Here is a 21,822-nt window from a genome sequence, read left to right on the forward strand (position 1 = left end):
TTCATGACAACACCATATGTGCCAGAGCAAAATTGTGCTATGTAAGGATGTTAATATGTGATTTTTTTGAAAGTGAATCAGCAGGCCTTTCTTTCAAGGTAGACTCAAACCATCAGCCTGACAGTAAGCAGCCTATTGTACCACTCAGGGACCCTCACTTAATCCACACCTCCTGTGCTGAGGAAGGAGCCCTGGTAGGAAATTGATTAAAGAATTCAATTGCTAACCATAAGGTGGTAGTTCACACTCATAGGTCACTCTGTGGAAGAAAGACGAGACACTCTTCTTCCACAAACATTTACAGTCTTGGAAACGCAACAAGATGAAGACAATGATTTTTGGTGGTTTGCTCTTGAGGCCCAGAACAATTCAGATGGTTTTTGATGAATCATTACTGAGAGTTTTAAATGTAATTACTTTATTTCTTCTAACAGAGAGTTACAGTTATATTAATGAAATTCATGTTGCACATTCTTTACTAATTTACAGATTTTTTTCATGCTACACACCTCTAGAAGGATTGAGGTGATAGAAATGATCCTAAACATAATAATACAAAATTTGGCCCCAGAACTCATTCCTCTGTGGAGAGGGGGAAACATTGTAGGATCTGAAGTAATGTTATTTGCCAGTAATGTGACTTAATGAAATAAAAATCCAGATGTGAGACCTGGACAGATGTTAATCATCTATAAAACCTCTGTAATATGCCTAACTCACAGAGTAGTTAAGTTGAAGTTATATACTGTAAACCTAATAAATAACACGTAGGAGCAATGGTGTCTCTTTGGAGACTAAGGTGCGTCTGATACAGGCCCTGGTCTTTGCTATCACTTGTTATGCATCACAGAGTTGGACAGTGACTAAGGAGCATAGAAGGAGAATTGATGCCTTTGAGCTGTGATGCTGGAGAAGATTATTGAGGGTACCATGGACTGCTAGGAAAACAGATTCATCCTGGAAAGGGTCAAATCAGGCTGCTCCTTGGAGGCAAGGATTCTAAGGTTCTGTCTAACATACTATGGACATATTGCAAGGAGGGACAGGTCGTTGGAGAGGGACATCATGCTTGGTAGGGTGGAGGGACAGCGCAGAAGGGGAAGGCCCCCTATGAGGTAGATTGATTCAGTGACTGGGGTAATCGGGACGGGTGTGTCGGAGTTGGTGGGATTGGCACAGGACAGAACAGAGTTTAGGGATGTTGTACATAGGGTCGCTATGAGTCGCAAGTGACGCGATGGCACATAATAACAACAACAACAAGGGAGCTCTGGTGGCCTAGTGGCAAGAAGTTGTACTGCAATCCTGAAGGCAAGTGAGTCTAATCCACCCGATATTTTGTGGAGAAAGATGAACAATTTCCTCCTGTGCGATTAACCGCCTCTAAAACTCCCCCGGAAGGTCAGTCAACTCTTGGTCAGTTCCAACTCGATGGTACACAACAACAACAAATAAATAATGTGTAGTAAAATGCTTAGACAGCAAGATCTGTCATTATTATTAGCATTTCTAGTTCTGTATTCTGTTTTCTTGGGTTTTCAACACATATACATTGAGCTTTGTAAGTATGCATATGGGACATTTGAGTGTCCTTCAGAATCTCAATTTCCTCATCTGTTTAAAGAGAGAAATAATTAACTAATTCCTGCTTCTTCCCTTTTAGGTGCCTTCAGGAACTTACTAATTTAAGCTGCTCTAAGATTCTGCTGATACCATAGGCACAGTTCATATTTTCTCAACTTACTATTGTCTTGGAATAATCATCATGAGTTGTTGTTGTTGTTGTTATGTGCTGTTGAATCATCTGTGACTCCTAATGACTATATATGTACAACCGCTCTGAAGCCTTCCCTGTCCTGAGCCAGTCTCACTAACTCCAACACACCCTCATTACCCTAGTTTTGAATCAGTCTATATCATCCAGGGTCTTCCTCTCTTGTGCTGTCTCTCCACCCTTCTGAGCATAATGTCCTCCAAGGATCAGTCCCTCCTGGCCACATGCCCAAAGTATGTAAGATGGAGCTTCAAAATCCTAGCCTTCAAGGAGAAACTTGGTTTAACCCTCTCCAAGACAGACCATTTGTTTTCTTGGCAGTTCATGTAATGTTCAAGACTCTTCTCCAGAACCACAACTCAAAGGCATCAATTATTAGTCACAGTCCAGCTCTCTGATACATAGCAAGCAATTGCAAAGACCATGGCCTGGACCAAGTACACCTTAGTCTCCAGACCGACATTGTAGCTTGTATTCTGGAAAGGTCCCTGATAGTAGATTTACCAAATGTAATTCATCTTTTGATTTCCTCACTGCTGGTATCAAGTGTTGATTGTGGAGCCAAGCAAGCTATGAGATTAACAACCGTAATCTCTTCTCCATCTATCATGGTGCTGCCAGTTGGCCTAGTGGTGAGAATCTTTGCCTTCTTGATGTTGAGCTTCAATTCATATTGAAGACTACAATCCTTCACCTTCAGCAGCAAGTGTTTCAGATCCTCTTCAATTTCAGAAAGCAAGGTTGTGTCATCTGCATAACATAGGTTGTTGATTAGTCTTTCTCCAATCCTGATACCACATTTCTCCTCATAAAGCCTAGCCTTCCAAATGATCTGTTCCGCATATAGATTGAAAAGTTATGGAGACAGGATGCATCCCTGATGCACGCCCTTCCTGATTTTGAACCTCAGTGTTTTCCTGCTCTGTTCTGAGGACTGCTTCCTGGTACAAGAATAGATTTCACATAAGCACAATCAAAAGTCCATGGATTCCCACTCTCCTCAAGATAACCACAATTTGTTATAATACACACAGTCTTTGCATAGTCAGTGAAACACAGATATTTCTCTGGTCCTCTGCTTTCTGCCAAGATCTATCTGACATTGGTGATAATGTCTCTAGTGCCACAACCTCTTCTACACTCAGTTTCTATTTCTGGTAGTTCTCTGTCAATGTACTGTTCCTGTCATTTTTCTATGATCTTCAGCAGGATTTTGCTTGTGTGTGATATGAATGATATTGCACAATAATTTCCACACTCTGTTGGGTCACCTTTTTTTTTGGAATGAGAATACATATGGATATCTTCCAGTCAGTTGGCCAGATAGTTGTCCTCCAGATTTCTTGGCACAACTTGGTGAGCATATCCAGGGCAGCATCTGTTTGTTGAAATATGTCATTTGGTATTCCATCAGTTTATGGGGCTTTATTTTTTTTTCAAGTCCTTCAGAATAGCTTAAACTTACTCCTTCATCACCATTGCCTCTTGATCATATGTTTTTTCTTGAAATTCTTCTGTGTCAATTGTTTTGGGTACAGTGTCTCTGTATACTCTTTTTATCTTCTTTTAATGCTTCCTGGATCATTCAATATTCTGCCCATAGCATCCTTAAGTATTGCAACTCTAGGCATGAATTTGTTCTTTAGTTCCTTCAGCTTAAGAAATGCTAAGCAAATTCAGCCGTTTTGATTTTCGAACCCCAGTTCTTTGCACATTTCATTATAATACTTTGTCTTGTCTTCCTGTGTTACCCTTTGAAATCTTCTGTTCAGCTCCTTAACTTCTTGATTTCTTCCCTTTGCTTTGGCTTCTCAGAACTCTAGTGCAATATTCTGAGTCTCTTCTGACATCTATTTTGGTTTCTTCTCATTCTGTCTTTGTAATGACTTCTTCCCTCTTCATGGATGATATCCTTCCACAGCCCATCTGTTCTTCATTCATTTGTGTTCAAGATTTCAAGCCTGTTCCTAAGTTGGTTTTTAAATTCAGGTGGAACAGACTCAAAGTCAAATTTTTATTCCTGTGGATTTGATTTTATCTTCTTTAGCTTTAATTTCAACTTGCATATGAATAGTTCATGGTCAGTTCCGTAATCAGCACCTAACAGTAGTTTTCCCTACTGATATTGAATTTCTCCAATGACTCTTATTTACTCATAGAAACAGTGGAATTGTGTTCTTGATAAAGGAATTGGCAAGTCATAAATCTTAGTATAACCATAAAATGTGGATAAATCAAAGTAGAAATGTTCTGATCTCTTGTTTAAAAAACCTGAATCAGATGGGATGTTGAAAGGCAGAAAATTTATAACTTTAAAAGCTTTAGAGAGTAAAGACATTTTTTGTGTAGAAAAAGATGTCTAGAGCATGGTTCAGCAGTTCTGTGGCTTTATAGGGGACCCAGGCTCTTCTCTATTCTCCCATTCTTCAGGATTGCCTAGCCGTCAGTGCTGCCATTGTTCTGGGAAACACATGAAGAGGAACATTGAAAGACATGTCATTTCCTGTATGTCTCTTTTACCTTTCCAAAAACTACCAGTCCACATCCAAACAGAAGAATTATGGACAGAGGCACATAGATGTGAAAGAACCCGGTGCAGTCGAGAATTCTGATCGTTTCACACGTCCAGAGTACAATATGGAAGAGAGACTGAAGGAATATATGCCACATTGGAGAGGATAGGCCTTTTTCATAAGCCAGTGACTTTAATAATTTATTTCCCCCACTATTTTCAGTGCTGTCCTAGGGAATCAAGAGAAATGTTTTGAGACCACTGTTAGGAAAGGGCCAGAACCACCTGGCTGAGTTCTGAGGCTCTCTCCACTACTGTTACAGCTAGAGCTTCTCTGTTTGTATTTGTTAGCTGTGTTGAGCTGCTTTATAATACTTTTGAAAGGGATTAGGGGCATTTCTAAAACAATCGGCTTACTTTAATATGTGGTTGGAGATCTGTTCACAAGTCCATAGGGAGTTTCACTGCTAACCTAAATGCCAGTGCCTTTCTGAGGGTTCAAATCTATCAGAGATTTCTCTGTCTATGAGAGAAAGGTTTTATTCGGAGCCTTGGAAAACCTGTGGGAGGATCAGCTAAGAGTGGATTCTGACTGACCATAATTGATTTTTTTTTTACATATGGGTTTCAGAGTGTGAATATTATACAGAATTGGGCAAGGTTTTGATCTGTTGTACCTGAGATCACTAGGAGTCTGAGTTGACTCAGTAGTGCCTGACAATAGCGGTGACGTATTAACAAAAGATCACTGCAGAGACAATGCAGAACATACACTAGAAGCATCAGAATGGGCACAATTCATGAGACTCTGAAGTAATGTAATAAATACAGGGATAGGGAGTAGGAGACACATTTGTCAATGGATAAGTCATAGAGAATGAGAGGAAGTGAATGAATGCTTCTGCATGGATAAGGAGGGAATTGAAGCCAACATGCTTGTTGATGAGCCCTGATAGGATACTGATTAAGAGCAGCGGTTTGAAACATCAGCAATTCTAAAAATTATAACCTTGGAAATCCTATAGGCCTGTTCTATCTGGTTAGAATTTACTGGGTGGTATTTGGTTTGATTTTGGGTGGCAGATGGTTTTGGGGTAGGGAGAATGCCTACTCATTGCCTTTTGCCACTATCTTGTCACTGTGAGCTGCCTCTGGTACAGAAAGATGAAAATGCTTAGTCAGTATTTGGTATAGACCTCACGAATATCACTCAGTCTAGAAATATAGATTTGGATTATAGTGGAAGTCAAACTCATGTGTGTTGACTCAGAAATTGTGCAGAGTTGCAGAGTGAGAAGAGTACTATACATAAAGACAGCTTCAAGAGTTACATTGGCTTAACTGCCTCAAGCCATACTCTTGCTGTTACCTGCCATGCTCTTTCTGTTACCTGCCATCCTCTTGCCCCCTGCTCATGGTGACCCCATGCACAGTGGAAAGAAACACTACCTGGTCTTGCCTATCTCCATGATTAGCTGGGGAGCGAACCATTGTGATCTTTAAATTTTTCATAGACTAATTTCCAGAAGTAGATAATCAAACTCTTCTTCTTAGTCCATCTTAGTCTGGAATCTTTACTAAAAGCTATTACATAAAATAGCAAACCCACAAGCCTCTACTGACAGATGGTGGCTGCACATGAGGTGCATTGGCCCATTAGAAAAGCTCCTCTGTTTGGCTTGCCTGAACTACATACAAGTGAGCAGATCTTCAGTCTTGCCTCTTTTCTGACTCCAACCACCCACCTCTTGTCTACCTGGGACTTATTTCTGGTATTATCCTGATATTTCTGCTTTCATATTCTTAGACTTCCCTGCCACACTCTGGAGCTAAATTGTTCTGCTTACCAGTCTTTTCATAAAAGTTCTTTGTATTCCCACACAGTTCCCTCTCATCCCCATAGACCTGTAATTTCCAGGCTCATCCAGGCCCCCTCCCATGGAGAAGCCCACCACTTTCTTTTGGAGCTTGATAGAATCTCTGTGAATAAGATGAAAAAATTATGTATCTTTTGTCTGAAGTGTCAAGCTGATTTGTATTCTCTTCTAATAATTTTAAATATAGTATATGTTTAAATGAAGGGTAACAGAGACAAAAATAATTTGGGAAAATGACAGTGTAATCCTCTACTCTCTCAGTGACACTCTAACATAGTCAAGAAAATGAACTGTCTGATTTGATCAGTATTACTTAAGTGAATGACTATTGCTCTGGAAGTGACTGGAGTAAAATTCTCACCCAGCAGGAACAGTTTTAATGACTGAAAAAACCCAACAATCACAAGAAGCAACTGAACCTCAGTGCATTGCTGACCTGTTACATTGCATCTCTCTTCTGTTTTTCAGGCACAACGTGTTTGATTGCTCTGCTATCAGATAAAGATCTCACAGTGGCCAATGTGGGAGACTCACGTGGGGTATTGTGTGATAAGGATGGGAATGCTATCCCTTTGTCTCATGATCACAAGCCTTACCAGCTGAAGGAAAGGAAGAGAATAAAGAGAGCTGGTAAGTTTGTACACATGCTTCAGATTGTCTACCATCTTGTTTAGTGGGCAGGTGGTTTGTTGGAGGAGCTTCTTGGGAGATAAGAAATTTGACTGCTCGGTGACTGGTAGATGAATAAAGAGACTGCTGCTGAAATAGCGGAAGTTTTTAAAATATTTTTTATCAAATAAATGACCAATGACTTATACTTTTTGGGAACAAAGATCCCCAAAAGGTCAGAAAAGCTGTTTCCCAATTCAAAGGTGAAGATCATTGGGCCTTTGCTTCCCACATCCCTATGCATGTTTTCTGTCCTCCAGGCACACAACACTACTAATCATTCCCCAAAATATGCTTTTAAATTTTTTATGACAATGTTAATGTGGTCTGTGATGCTGGTAATAACAAATTGAAGTGAAATAGTGTGAAGTTCATCATAAAAAAGAACATTTCAGAGTTTATCCAGTACCATTAGTGATGGGATAATATCTATATACCTACAAGAAAGAGTTGATTGGCACTGAAATACATTGGCAAAAAAATAAAGCCCCAGAAATCAATGGAATACCAATTGACATGCTTCAGCTAACAGATACAGCCCTGGACATGATCACCAGTAAATTTGCCATGATGACATAATGCCAGTAAATTTACAGGACAGCTGCTTGGCCAACTAGCTGGAAGAGATCCAGTTTGTAACCATTACCAAGAATGACGATTCCCTAGATCCACTGAAGTGGATGTAGGAGGCATGCAGCAATGAAGAGACAGGCCAGGCTTGGATGTGTTCCTTCAGTACTGTCCACCTAGCATGCACAGATATATTTATAAAAGAAAAAGGGTTGCTAGCTCAAGGATGAGGTATCATAAGGACTTCTGGCTTGTTGATGTGGCCCCATGTGGGCTGAGTGAAGGGACCAGACAGTCTGGAACTCATGGAGAAATGTGGACTCTTGAGTTTATAGCTAATACCCATTTGGACCTAGCCATGACTGGCTGGGAATGAGTTGAATAGGACTTAACCAGCTGAAGAGAAGGTTATTCACACTGTGAGCTTGTGTTGATTGATGCAAAATTATTAATTTCTCTGGACTGGGCTTTGTGGATACAGATGCTCAAAGTTTCCAAACTGACAGAAGATTCTTCAGCAAAAGGGATATACTTGTGCCCTCAGAGTACTGGACAATAGGAATAAGAAAATAAAAAATTGGCTATCAAAAATGAGAATGTTAAGGCATGAGACATAAAGACTTACACGCTTTCACAATTATAGTTAGTAGTAAGATGATTATAGGGGGAAAGTTAATTAATTCTTAAAATATGGAAGGTAGTAGCTAGAAAAGCCAGGAGTAGTATGTGGTGTCAAGGGTTCATTGTTCCTAGCTATTGAGCTTGACTTTGCTACATGGATGGGCAGGGTCATGAGAATGGGGTAGGTCTTCTCACAAGGTAATTGGCTAGTCTTACCATTAAATTGAGTGGACTCAGCAGCAGAAATTAAGAATCTCACTACTAGCAAAGAAGGGGCAGAGAATGCAGAGTGCATGTCCTTCAAGGCCCAAGATTTCTGTTCTGCTCAGACCTGGGCCTGACACAGCAGAGAGCCAGATCCGGGAGTAAGACAGAGCTGACTTGGAACTGCTACCCTATGACATTAAACCCAGGAACCTCTGCCTAAGTTTGTTGAAGGATTCGGGAAAGATGCCATAATTGGTAAGACAAAGAGTTTTGTAACACTGGCCTAAAACCATGAGGCTGAAGGCTGAATGAAGTGCCTAAGAGAACATTTCAGAAGCTGTCCTGGTTGAGAAATTATTCCTGCTGCCAAACTGAATTGTACCTTTTGACTTCCCAATTAAACACCATAATCATGGAAAAAATTTAAAAAATTAGAATGTATGAAATATAATCTGATTGATTACAAAAAGATCCTTTTTTTCCCAAATGTGTAAATAAAATCTCTCCTGGAAAGTGTAATGTATAAAAAAAGGAAAGGTGATACAACAAAATATGGAAATTATATCACATGAAGGCAAAACCCTACTGAAGATCATTCAAAAATGGTTAAAATAGTACATAGACAGAGACCTACTAGATGTTCAGACTTGATGTAAAAGAAATCATGGCACCAGGAATATCATTGCTAATGTCATATTCATATATAGCTGAAAGCAGAGAATACCAGAAGGATGTATATTTGTGCTCTATTGACTGTGCAGAGGCATTGGACTTTGTAGATCACCACAAATTGTGGCTAACATTGAGAAGAATGGGAATCTTGGGACACTTAATTATGCTCATAAGAAAGAAAGCTATACCTAGATAAAAAGCTGTAGTCCAAACAGAGCAAGGGAACACTACATAGTTTGAAGTCAAGAAAGGTGTGCATCAGGATTTTATCCTTTCTCCATACCTATTCAGTCTGTATTCTGAGCAAATCACTCGAGAAGTTGGACTCTATGAAGAAGAATGTGTCACCAAAATCAAAGGAAGACTCATCAATAGCCTGCATTATACAGATGATACAACCTTGATTGCTAAAAGTGAGGAGGACTTGAAATGCTTGCTGCAGAAGATCGAACAACAGCCTTTAATGTGGATTCATTTAGATTTCAAGATGACAAAAATCCTCAAGACTGGATAAGCAACATCATTGATAGATGGATGTTTTCAACAATTTCATCCTACTTGGATCCACAGTCAGCACCCTTGGTTCACCAGGAGATCAGGTGACATATTGCTCTGGGCAAGTCTCCTGTCAGGGAACTCTCCAAATTACTGAAGAACAGTGATGTCAGTTTGAAGACTAAAGTATGCCTTATTCAGGTCATGGTATTTTCAATCACTTGCTGTGCAACTGAGATCTGGACAACGAATAAGGATAATAGAAAAAGAATTTATGTCTTTGAGCTCTTATGTTGGAGAATTGTACTGAATATCCTATGGGCTGCCAAATGAGCAAAAAGGTATATCTTGAGAAAAGGGCAGCCAGAGTGCTCCCTAGAGGCAAAGATACAAAGCTTCATTTCACATATTTTGGGCATATTGCTATAAGTTACTATTTCTTGGAGAGGAACATAATGCTTAAAAAGGTGGAGGGAAAGAGGAAGACCTTCAATGAGATGTGTTGACACAAAGACTGTAACAAAGTGTTTTAGAAATGATGAAGATGGCACAGAATAGGACAAAGTTCAGATCTGTTGTCCATAAGATTACGATGAATCATACCTCACTCAATGGCACCCAACAACATGTTTCAAATTTGGGTATCAAATACTAATGCCAAAGGTGAAATAGAAGATTTTTACAAACTGCTGCAATCTGAAATTGATCAAACATGTAATCTCAATGTGTTGACAATTTCCTATGATTGAATGCAAAAGTTAAAGAACAGTGTGTGGAGGGAGGGACTGTTAAAGAAAGATGGAATGGTCCAGTGTGAAAAACAATGTATATGAACTTTATGAACCAGTATAAAGTTGTAAACCAGTATAAAATTACCACCTAACTTGAGAGGGACTGAAGAGCATTATGCTGACTGAACTAACTCAGTCCCAAAAGAACAAATACTGTATAAAACTTTTTTTTTTTTCAGAATGAGTGTGAGGATCTAAAGAGGGGGGAGTGTATAAGCAGATAGGTGAAAATGGGGGGGATTAATTATGGGGTCATACTTTTTTAAATTTTATACTTAACACATTATTTTCAAGAACAGATTCTTTCAATTTTCCTTACCACCCATCCCCAATCAAATTGAACAACCCCATGATTAATACAATTTGATGGGGCGAGGGAATGAGAGAAATGGGAATGATCTGGTGTATGAAAAACAATGTATTTGAATTTTGTAAAGAAAATAGTATAAAAAGAAAGAATATGAGTTGGAGAATATGACCTTGGCAATAGAAATGATGCTGGAGCTTGAGTGATAGAATTTTGCATGGTTAACAACCTTGATGTATAAACAGTGACTATATGCATGAGCCTCACTAGGTGGAATATATCACACCAGCGATAGCTATGGGAAGAGACAATGTTGTTGCTGTTGTTGATTGCCATCGAGTTGAGCACAACTCATAGATAACCTATGAACAAAAAGGCCTGAAGTCTTTCTATAACTATAGTCGTTTATCAAAGTTCATAGTTTCCAGAGAAATGTTGTTTAGAAAGTGGATGCCCCCTCTGCTACCAAACTTGTCTTAAACTGGGAGCTCCACCAAAAACTGTCCACCGTGGGTAACCTTTATGGCATTTGACACCCTAGTGGCACAAGGTTCAGCATCACAGCACCCCAGGTTACTTCAGTACAGCATATTGACAGAAGAGTGATGTACTATTTAGAAGAATGTTCCTCCAAAATATAATAACATCTGACTTTTAAATACAGAGGCCCTCCTTGAGGTCTTTTTGACTCTATACAAGAAGCTTAAATTTAAAAAACCAACCAATATAGTATATTGTTGTTGTTATGAGTCCTTGAGTCACCCACAATATATAGTGGCCGTATGTACAGCTGCTCCGAACTCTTCCCTGTCCTGAGCCAGTCTCACTAATTCCAACACACCAATGCCCATTGCCCCAGATACTGTATCAATCCATCTCATCTGGGTCTTCCTTTCTTGCACTGTCCCTTCTCCCCTCTGAGCTTGATGTCCTTCTCCAAGGACCAGTCTCTCCTGGCCACATGCCCAAAGTATGTGAGATGGAGCTTCAAAATTCTCACCTCCAAGGAGAGATTTGGATTCACCCTCTCCCAAAACAGACCTATTTGTTTTCTTGGCAGTCCATGGTATGTTCAAGACTCATCTCCAGCACCACAACTAGAAGGCATCTATTCTTCTTCTGTCATCCTTAGTCATTGTCCAGCTCTCTGAAGCATAAAAAGTAACTGAGAAGACCATGGCCTGGATTAGGAGCACCTTTGTCTCTAGATTGACATCGTTGTTTTTCAGCACTCTGGAGTGGTCCATGACAGCACATTTTCCCAGTGCAGTTCATCTTTTGCCTGACTGAGTGTTGATTGTGGACCCAAGCAAGCTGTAATTGCTAACAACCTCAATCTCTTCTCCGTCTATCATGGTGCTGCCAGTTGGCTCAGTGGTGAGAATCTTTGTCTTCTTGATGTTGAGCTTCAATCCATATTGAAAACTATGGTCCTTCACCTTCTGTAGCAAGCACTTCAGGTCTTCTTCAGTTTCAGCAAGCAAAGTTGTGCCATCTATCTGCATGTCATAGGTTGTTGATGAGTCTTCCTCCAGTCTTGATGTCACACTCCTCCTCATTAAACCCTACTTCCCAAATGATCTGTTCTACATACAGATTGAAAGGATATGGGGACGGAATGCATCCCTTATGCACCCCTTTCCTGATTTTGAACCATGCAGTGTTTCCTTGCTCTGTTCTTACAACTGACTCCTGATCCAGTATAAGTTTTTCATAAGCACAATCAAGTGTTCTGGGATTCCCATTTTCCTCAAGGTTAGCTATAATGTGTTGTGATCCACACAGTCAAATTCTTTTGCATAGTCAATGAAACACATTCTTTTAGTACTCTCAGCTTTCTACCAAGATCTATCTGACATTGGCAATAATACCTCTAGTGCCACAACCTCTTCTAAACCCCATTTATACTTCTGGTAGTTCTCCAGTCATTTCTGGACAATCACCAGCCAGATTTTGCTAGAGTGTGATATTAGTCATACTGTTTAATAATTTCCACATTCTATCAGATCACCATTTTTTGAAATGGGAATAAAAATGGATCTCTTCCAGTCAGATGGCTAAGTAGTTGTCTTCCAGATTTTGGCACAACTTGGTGAGCACATCCAGGGCAGTGTCTCTTCGTTGAAATATGTCAGTTGACATTCCATCAATTCCTGGGGCTTTATTTTTTTTTTTTTTTTACCAAACACTTCAGAGCAGCCTGAACTTCCTGTGTCAGCCAATTATTTTTTTTCTAGTCGAACAATTTATTAAAGTGGCAGGATATCAGATCAATATACAGAAATCAGTGGGATTTCTCTACAGTAGTAAAGAAAACGTGGAAAAGGAAACTAAGGAAGCAATACCAATTACAGTAGCCAACCACAAATTGAGATACTTGAGAATAAATTTAACTAGAGAAAAGCAACTTGTATAAGAAAAACTACACATCACTACTGTAAAAAACAATAAAAGACCTAACTAAATAGAAAAAAACCCTTCCTATGCACGGGGCGTTTGGAAGCAGGAGTGGCATCTAATTCCTAAACAGCATGCCTCTGAAAATGCTGTGAACTTTTTTAAAAAATTATTTTATTAATTTTAATGAACATTTACAGAGATTTTAGATTTCCATCATTCATTGTTGCACTTTTCTTCCCTCCCCCCCCCAACAAGTTCACTCTTCTATTTGAAAAATAAAAGAAAAATTCCTTCATTGGTATACAATTACCCAGACCCCCCCTCCCACCCCAAATACACTCCAATATGCAACCTTCATTCTGGACCCTTGTGATAACCATAACACCCCATCATATATAGCTTTAAAACTGTTCTCTCCCTCATCTGTTTCAATGCAGTATACATAATTTATCCAGTTTTTCAGTCTTACCCCAACCCTGATGTCAGTCCCATTCTAAAACAGTGGCACTATGCAATAATTGTCTTTTTGTGACTGAGATACTCTTGCAAGGTCCCATTAATCTATTTTATTGTCTCCTGGTTGTAGATTTTTCAGTATGCTTGGAAGACTGTTGTTGTTGTGGATTAGGACTTCTAGAGTTCTTCCAAGCTTTTCTTTAATGAAGTTTATAGTCCTTGGTTTTAGTCATAGATCCATGATCCATCTTGAGTTGGTTTTTGTATATGGAGTGAGGTATGGATCTTGTTTGAGTCTTCTGCAGATAGTTTTCCAATTTTTCTAACACCATTTGTTAAAAAGGCTGTCGTTTCCCCACTTGACTGATTTCATCTCCTTGACAAAAATCAGTTGACCATAGGTAGATGGGCTGATTTCTGGGTTCTCAGTTCTAGTCCATTGATCTATGTGTCTGTCATTGTACCAGTACCATGCTGTCTTAACCATCATGGCAGTGTAGAAGGATTTGAAATCAGGGAGTGAGAGGCCTCCTACCTTTTTTCTATTTTTAAGGAGTGCTTTGCTTATTTGGGGCTTCTTTGCATTCCAAATGAAACTGGAGATTGCCTTTTCCATCTTGTTGAAGAATGGGGTTGGTATTTGTATTGGGATTGCATAGAACATGTAAATTGCCTTTGGTAGTATTGCCATTTTCACAATATTGAGTCAATATCCGTGAGCAAGGGATATTCTTCCACTTCTCCAGATCTCTTTTTGTTTCTTGTAGTAATGTTTAGTAATTTTCTTTGAATAGATCCTTTGTGCTTCTGGTTCAATTTATTCCCAGGTATTTAATCCTGTGATTAGCTATTGTGGAGGTTATTGTTTTTCTTAGTTCTGGCTTTGTATTCTCTTTGTTACTGTAGAGAAATACAGCTGATTTTCTCATGTTGATCTTGTATTCTGTTAGTTTGCTGAATTGGTCAACTATGTCCAATAGTTTTCTTGCTGAGTCTTTAGGGTTTTCTAGGTATACTATCTTATCATCTATTTCCTACTCTTGTTTTATTGCTATCGCTAAGACTTCCAATACAATATTGAATAAGAGAGGTGAGAGTGGGCATCCTTGTCTAGTTCCTGTTCTTAATGGGAATGCCTTTAACCTCTCTCCATTGAGAACAATGTTGTCTGTCTGGTTTTCATAAATACATTTTACTATGTTGAAGAAATTCCCCTCTAGTCCTATTTTGTTGAGTGTTTTATTCAGGAAAGGGTGTTGGATTTTGTTGAAGGCCTTTTCTGCATCAATTGATAGGATCATGTGGTTCTTTTTCTTTGCTTTGTTAATGTAGTGAATTACATTGATTGGTTGAACCATCCTTGCATACCTGTTATAAATCCCACTTGGTCATGGTGGATTATTTCTTTGATGTAAAAATATAATTTATAAAAGAAATATAAAACAAAAAATTAATAGCAGAAGAAACCCTAAAACTTTCTCTTTGGCCAAGTTGTTGTTGTTAAGTGCCATGGAGTTGTAGATGACTCATAGTGACCCTATGAATGAAAGACCTGAACACTTGTATAACTTTAATCATTTCTCTACGTTCAGAGAGTTTCCGGAGGCAAGGTATTTGAGAAGTGGATGCCACTCCTGCTTCCAAGCCTGTTTTAATTTAGGAGCTCCACCAAACATTGTCTGCCATGTATAACCATTATCACATTTGACATATCAATATCACAGCATTTAGCATCACAGCATCCACGAGATACCTCTGTACAGCAAGTGGACAGACAAGTGCCAGACCACTTAGAAGAAGGTTTGACGAAAAACATTTAGGCCTAAATGCATTTTTAAATAGGAGGCTGAATCAAACCAGTTCACACCCACTGGCAAGTAAACATTCCACCCTAATCTTCACCAGAACTAGCAAACAAACCTCTGTAGAATCCAGTGGCTGCAGATGACTTCCAACCTGGATTCCAGCCCCATACTCCCAACCAACTGCAATACAACAATATCAACCCCAAAATAAAACATTTATAAAATTTATATTCTTTTTAAACCAGTATAAAATATTTTTTAAAAGAGCTCGTTTGTAACAAACATTTCATCATTGACCTTTCTTTGTGTACGTGAAAGAAATAAAATTATGCTTGCCTATTAATAAAAAAACAAAACAAACTCCACAAACTCACACTCTGGAGATGGGGTAAAGGGTATTGTGGGAGAGTTCAGACACACACCAACATAAAAAATAGTCAATTTTATAGTATATGGAAGATGGTAAATGCTATTGGGAGACATAACACAGCTATAGTCCCAGGGGGTTATACTATTTTTTAAAATACATTAAAGTATTTTGTAAATTACAAAACAACTTCATATTAAAGTTTTCAATATCATTTTTTTCTCTCTTTCCTACCAACAATTACATCTTTTAAACTTTGATATAATAGTTTTTCTCTGTCTCTTACTATATTTTTTGGCCCTTTCTGGAAGGGAGTTATAATATTTGAAAAGGTGATCAGTATAGGCTTCTCCAAGAACATTACATTTGGGTGAAGATTTGAAGGAGAATTATCATGTGATTATTACTCTTCATAGCTGTATTTTGGGGAAGGTTTGTAGTGGCCTTTTATACCTGCTGGAGGGAGAAATCATTCCCCTGCTCAGTGGGTAGTAGTTACCAGTAGCAGCCACAGCTGGGATGTCCCTGCATAGTCTCTCAACCCAGGATCACCCCTGCTGTCTGGGCTAAGCTGCAGGTTGACTTTCAATCTCCACAGGTCAGCTTCTGGCCAGAACTTAAACAACATTTGAGTTGTCAGAGGAGGAAGCTGAACTGTTGAGTCAGAAAATTTTGAATTTTATTTTAATTCCCTGTCCCAGTGCCTGCATGAGATGCACGATTATTTTAAATGACATTTTTGTCAGGTTTTCTGTTGATGGGGTGGGATATTTTAGGAGCATCTTTGACGTTTTGATGAGCCCAGTTGAAGGCATCAAGTACTATGACTTCGCTACTGATAAAGGTATCATCACTGCATAAGAGCCCACTAGATTTCAGATACAGGTAGCCACTCACTTGTGTTAACAGAGGAAAGGGGTCACTAGGTGACCCTAGTGTGTGCACCATAACCTGGAAATGTTATCTTGGCATCCAGTGCTGTCTTTCAAAGAATTTCAGAGGCCTCTTTGTGTCAGAACTTTCTAGTTCTTACTAGAAACTTCCTACCTAGAAACTTTCTGCCTAAAGTCAAAACTAGAAAGTACTGACTCTGGTGTGAGACTTAGATAGAACACTGCCACAAAAAGTCACCAAGATGAAGAAAATGAAAGAAACTGTAAGGTTTGTTACAATTTTATAACAGACTATGAATGAGTCAGGACACACTGACCCCATCTTATAAGCTGGTGGTGCATCGTTTCTGAGCGATTAAGGGTGATCTGCTTCAGCCATTTTGTTTATTGATATTTTTTTATGGGGGAGGAAGGATCAGTCCATTTTTCTTGTGTTATGTTTCCACAGTCACATGCCTTTGTCAAGAACCATTTCTGATTTATTTACTTTGTTACCATTTCTTTTGTCATCCCCTTGTTGTTGTTGTTGTTGTTGTTATGTGTCATTCAGTCACCTGCGACTCATAGTGAACCTGTGTACTGTATCAGTCCATCTCATCTAGTGACTTCTTCTCCTGCACTGTCCCTCCACCCTTCTACGCATGATGTTCTTCCAAGGATTCGTCCCTCCTGGCCACATGCTCCAAGTATGTGAGATGGCCTCCAAGGAGAAACTTTGTTTTTCCCTAAGACAGAGTTATATGTTTTCTTGGCAGTTCATGGTATGTTCAAAACTCTTCTCCAGCACTACAACTCAAAGGCATCAATTCTTCTTCTGTCATCCTTAATAATTATCCAGCTTTCTGATGCAGCAAGTAATTGTGAAGACCATGGACTGAATCAGGCACACCTTAGTCTCTAGACTGATATCATTGTTTTTCAGTACTTTGGAAAGGTCCCTGATAGTAGATTTACCTAATACAATTAGTATTTTAATTTCCTGACTGCTGGTGCCAAGAGTGTTGATTGTGGAGCTGAGCTAGTTGTAACTGATAACATCTTCAATCTCTTCTCCATCCATCATGGTGCTGCCACTTTGCCCAGTGGTTAGAATCTTGTCTTCTTGATGTTGAGCTTCAATCCATGTTGAAGACTACAGTCCTTGACTTTATGCAGCAAGAGCTCCAGGTCCTCCTCAGTTTCAGCAAGCAAGGTTGTGTCATCTGCATAATGTAGGTTGTTGATGAGTCTTCCTCCAATCCTGATGTCACATTCCTCTTCATAAAGCCCAGCCTTTCAAATGATCTGTTCTACATATAGATTGGTATGGAGAAAGGATGCATCCCTGACATACTTCCTTCCTGATTTGAACCATGATATGTTTCCCTGCTCTGTTCTGAAGACTACTTCCTGGTCCATATATAGGTTTCTCGTAAATAAATCAAGTGTTCATGGATTCCCATTCTCCTCAAGGTTAATTTGTTGTGATACACACAGTCAAATGCCTTTGCATAGTCAATGAAACACAGATACTCTACTTTCTGCCAAGATCCATCTGACATTGGCAATAATATCTGTAATGCCATGGCCTCATCTAAACTGTTTGCATCTCTGGTAGTTCTGCGTCAATGTACTGTTCCAGTCATTTTTTTATGATCTTCAGTAGGATTTTGCTTGCGTTGATAATGAGTGATATAGTTCAATAATTTTCACACTCTGTCAGGTCACCTTTTTTTTGAAATGGGAATAAATATGAATCTCTTCTAGTCAGTTGGCCAGGTTTAGTCAGTTGTCTTCCAGATTTCTTGGCACGTACAAGGTAGCATCTGTTTATAGAAATATGCCAATTGGTATTCCATCAATTTCTGGGGCTTTATTTTTTGCCAAGTCCTTCAGAGCAGCATGATCTTCTTCCTCCATCACCATTGCCTCTTGGTTATATATTGATTTTTTAAATTCTGTGTCAGCCAATTCTTTCTTGTATAGTGACTCTGTATACTCTTTACATTTTCTTTTGATACTCCCTGGATCATTCAATATTCTACCCATAGCTTCCTAAAGTATTGTGACTTGGGGCTTGAATTTGTTCTTTAGTTTCTTCAGCTTAAGAAATGCCAAGTGAGTATGGCCCTTTTGATTTTTAGACTCCAGTTATTTGGACATTTTGTTGCCTTGTCTTCTGATGATCTCCCCTTGAAATCTTCTATTCAGCTTCTTAACTTGATTTCTTCACTTGGTTTTGGCTTCTCAGTGCTCTAGTGCAATATTCAGGGTCTCTTCTGACATCTATTTTAGTCTTTTCCTCTTCTGTCTTTTTAATGACCTTTTGCATTCTTTGTGGATTATACTCTTGATATCCTCCCACCATTCCATATCATTCTGAAATGTCACTTCCATTTTATCCTCTCTCATTTTTCCCACCATATCAACAATTTCCCCGGACACCACAACCCTACGCACAACACAGACAGAGCAAATGACCAATGAGAAATTTATAGAAGCAACTTTGCATGCCATCTCAAAGAGGTTAATCTAACCATTTGTCTTCAGTTATAGAATTTGGTCAAGGGTGCATTTTATAATGTTGTTGTTGTTGTTGTTATGTGCCGTCGAGTCACAACTCGTAGCGACCCTATGTACAACAGCCCTAAACCCTGCTCTATCCCTTACTAATCTTATTGTCTCCGACACATCTATTCCCCATTACCCCAGTGACTGAATCAGTTCATCTCATTGAGGTTCTTCCTCTCCTGCACTGTCCCTCCAACCTCCCAAGCATGACATCTCTCTCTAGGGACTGATCCCGCCTTGCAACATATCCAAAGTATGTCTGACAGAGCCTTGCCTACAAGGAGTAGTATGGCTTCACCCTTTCCAGGATGAATGTCTTTGCTCTCCTAGAAGTCCATGGTATATTCAGTACTCTTCTCCAGCACCAAAGCTCAAAGGCATCAACTCTCCTTCTTTCATCTTTAGTCATTGTCCAGCTTTCTGATGCATAGTAAGTAATTGCAAGACCATGGCCTGTATCAGGCACACCTTAGTCTGCAGACTGACATCATTGCTCCTCAGTGCCTTGGAGAGGTCTCTGACAGCAGACTTTCACAATAAAATTTGTATTTTAATTTCCTGGCTGCTGATACCAAGAGTGTTCATTGTAGAGCCAAGCAAACTGAAGCTGTCAACAAGCTCTATCTCTTCATCATCTATCATCATGCTGCCAATCTGCCCAGTGGTGAGAATCTTTGTTTTCTTGATGTTGAGCTCCAATCCATATTGAAGACTGCAGTCCTTGACTGTCTGCTGCAAGTGCTTCAGGTCCTCCTCAGTTTCAGCAAGCAGGATTGTGTCATCTGCATAACGCAGATTATTGATGAATCTACCTCCAATCCAGATGCCACACTTCTCCTCCTAGAGCCCTGCCTCCCGGATGATCTGTTCTGCATATAGATTGAAAAGGTATGGAGATAGAACACATCCTTGATGCACACCCTTCACAATTTTGAACCATGCAGTGTTTCCTTGCTCTCTTCTGATGACTGACTCCTGGTCCAAGTTTCTCATAAGCACAATCAAGTGTTCTGGGATTCCCATTCTTCTCAGAGTCAGCCACAGTTTATTGTGATCCACACAGTCAGATGCCTTTGCATAGTGAATAAAACACAGATCAACATTCCTCTGGTACTCTGCTTTCAGCCAAGATCCATCTGACATTAGCTATAATATCTCTAGTGTCATGGCCTTCTTTAAATCCAACCTGCACTTCAGGCAGTTCTCTGTTGGTGTACTGTTCCAGTCGTTTTTGGATAATCTTTACCAGAATCTTGTTTGCATATGATATCAATGATATTAATTTGATAATTTCCACACTCTGTTGGATCACCTTTCTTTGGAATGGAAACAAATATAGATCTCTTCCAGTCAATAGGCCAGATGATTGTCCTCCAGATTTCTTGGCACAACTTAGTGAGCACATCCAGGCAGCATCTGTTGAAATATGTCAATCAGTATGCTCTCAGTTCCTGGGGACTTGTTTTTTTTGCCAATTCTTTCAGAGCAACTTGAACTTCCTCCTTCATCACCACAGGGTTTTGCTCAGTTTTGTTTCATGAAATTCTTCTTTGCCCACCAATTCCTTTTGGTACAATGGCTCTGTATACTCTTTCCATCTTCTTTTAATGCTTCCTGCATCATTTAATATTCTACCCAAAGCATCTTAAGTATTTCAACTAGAGGTTTGAATTTGTTCTTCAGTTCCTTAAACTTAAGAAATGCTGAGTGAGTTCGGCCCTTTTGATTTTCTGATTCCAGCTCCTTTTATTGTAATACTTTACTTTGTTTTCCCTTGCTGCCCTCTGGAATCTTCTGTTCAATTGCTTAATATCTTAATTTCTTTGCTTTGGCTTCTTGGCGCTCCAGTGCAATATTTAGAGTTTCTTCTGACAACCATGTTGGTCTTTTCTTCCTCCTCTGTTTTTTAATGACCTTTTGCATTCTTCCTAGATGATATTCTTGATATCCTCCCATGGCTCAAGGCTTAAAAAAAATTTGGTTTGTCACCTTTATTGGATCCTAGCTTTCCTTTTAGGACATCTTCCCCTTTTCTTCTTAGCATGCAGCCAATGTTGGCCAAACACATGCTGGTCTTTCTGCCCCCACTCCTCTTGCTATTTATAACTCCAACTGTCATGCTGGTATCAACTGCCATTTATTCTCATTATGTGCTGAAGCCAAGCCTAGCACTTTACACACACTTTCTCTTTACATGAAGTCAGTCACGTCCTTCCTTAGTTTACTAAGGAACTGGAGGCTCAAGGAGGTTAAGTGGACACACAGCTAGTGAATTAAAGGAATAGAATTGAAAGCCCGGTCTGTCTAACTCTTAACCCACTGCACATACTTCCTGGAATATTCTCACTATATCCCTGCCCATAGACGTTTTACCTTCCTTTAATACCCAGCTTTATTGCTCACTCTTTTCTAATCAGGGAGCTCAGGTGGCCTAGTGGATAAGGAGTTTTGCTGCCAACTCAAAGGCTCACAATTTGAGTCCACCAGCTGCTCTATGGGAGAAAAATGGGCAGTCTCCTTCTATATGCCTCTGAAAATCTGCTGGAAGGTCAGTTATGAGTTGGTTATGACTCCACAGCACACAACAACAAACTTCCCTAATCACCACAACCAGGAGCCGTCTCTCCCTCCTCTGTGTGCGTACAGCATTTAACAGTCACCAGTCTTCCCCTTAAAGAATACTTTTTGGTTCTTATTGCTATTAAGATGTGTGACCACTTCCAATGCCAACCACTTTAGAGAGGGCTTTGCATAACTTCACATCTTCCAAATTGCCATTTAAAGAATAGATATTTGATAAATATAAGATGAATGACTTATGAGTAAGCATATGTCTGTCTCTTTTAAATAATAATA

At 39.4% G+C, this 21,822-nt stretch overlaps 1 protein-coding gene across 1 annotated transcript in view; it reads left to right on the forward strand.

Moving 5' to 3' along the window:
• Window positions 1-21,822, forward strand: part of PPM1L (protein phosphatase, Mg2+/Mn2+ dependent, 1L) — a 616,688-nt gene that overhangs the window by 570,154 nt on the left and 24,712 nt on the right. Inside the window, exon 3 of the mRNA XM_006901340.1 lies at window positions 6,632-6,793. Coding sequence (XP_006901402.1) covers window positions 6,632-6,793 — 162 coding nt within the window. The remainder of the gene's footprint in view (window positions 1-6,631; window positions 6,794-21,822) is intronic.

Source organism: Elephantulus edwardii, unplaced genomic scaffold (assembly GCF_000299155.1).
Source record: "Elephantulus edwardii isolate Elephantulus edwardi_28Jun2011 unplaced genomic scaffold, EleEdw1.0 scaffold00320, whole genome shotgun sequence".
NCBI classification, from domain to species: domain Eukaryota; kingdom Metazoa; phylum Chordata; class Mammalia; order Macroscelidea; family Macroscelididae; genus Elephantulus; species Elephantulus edwardii.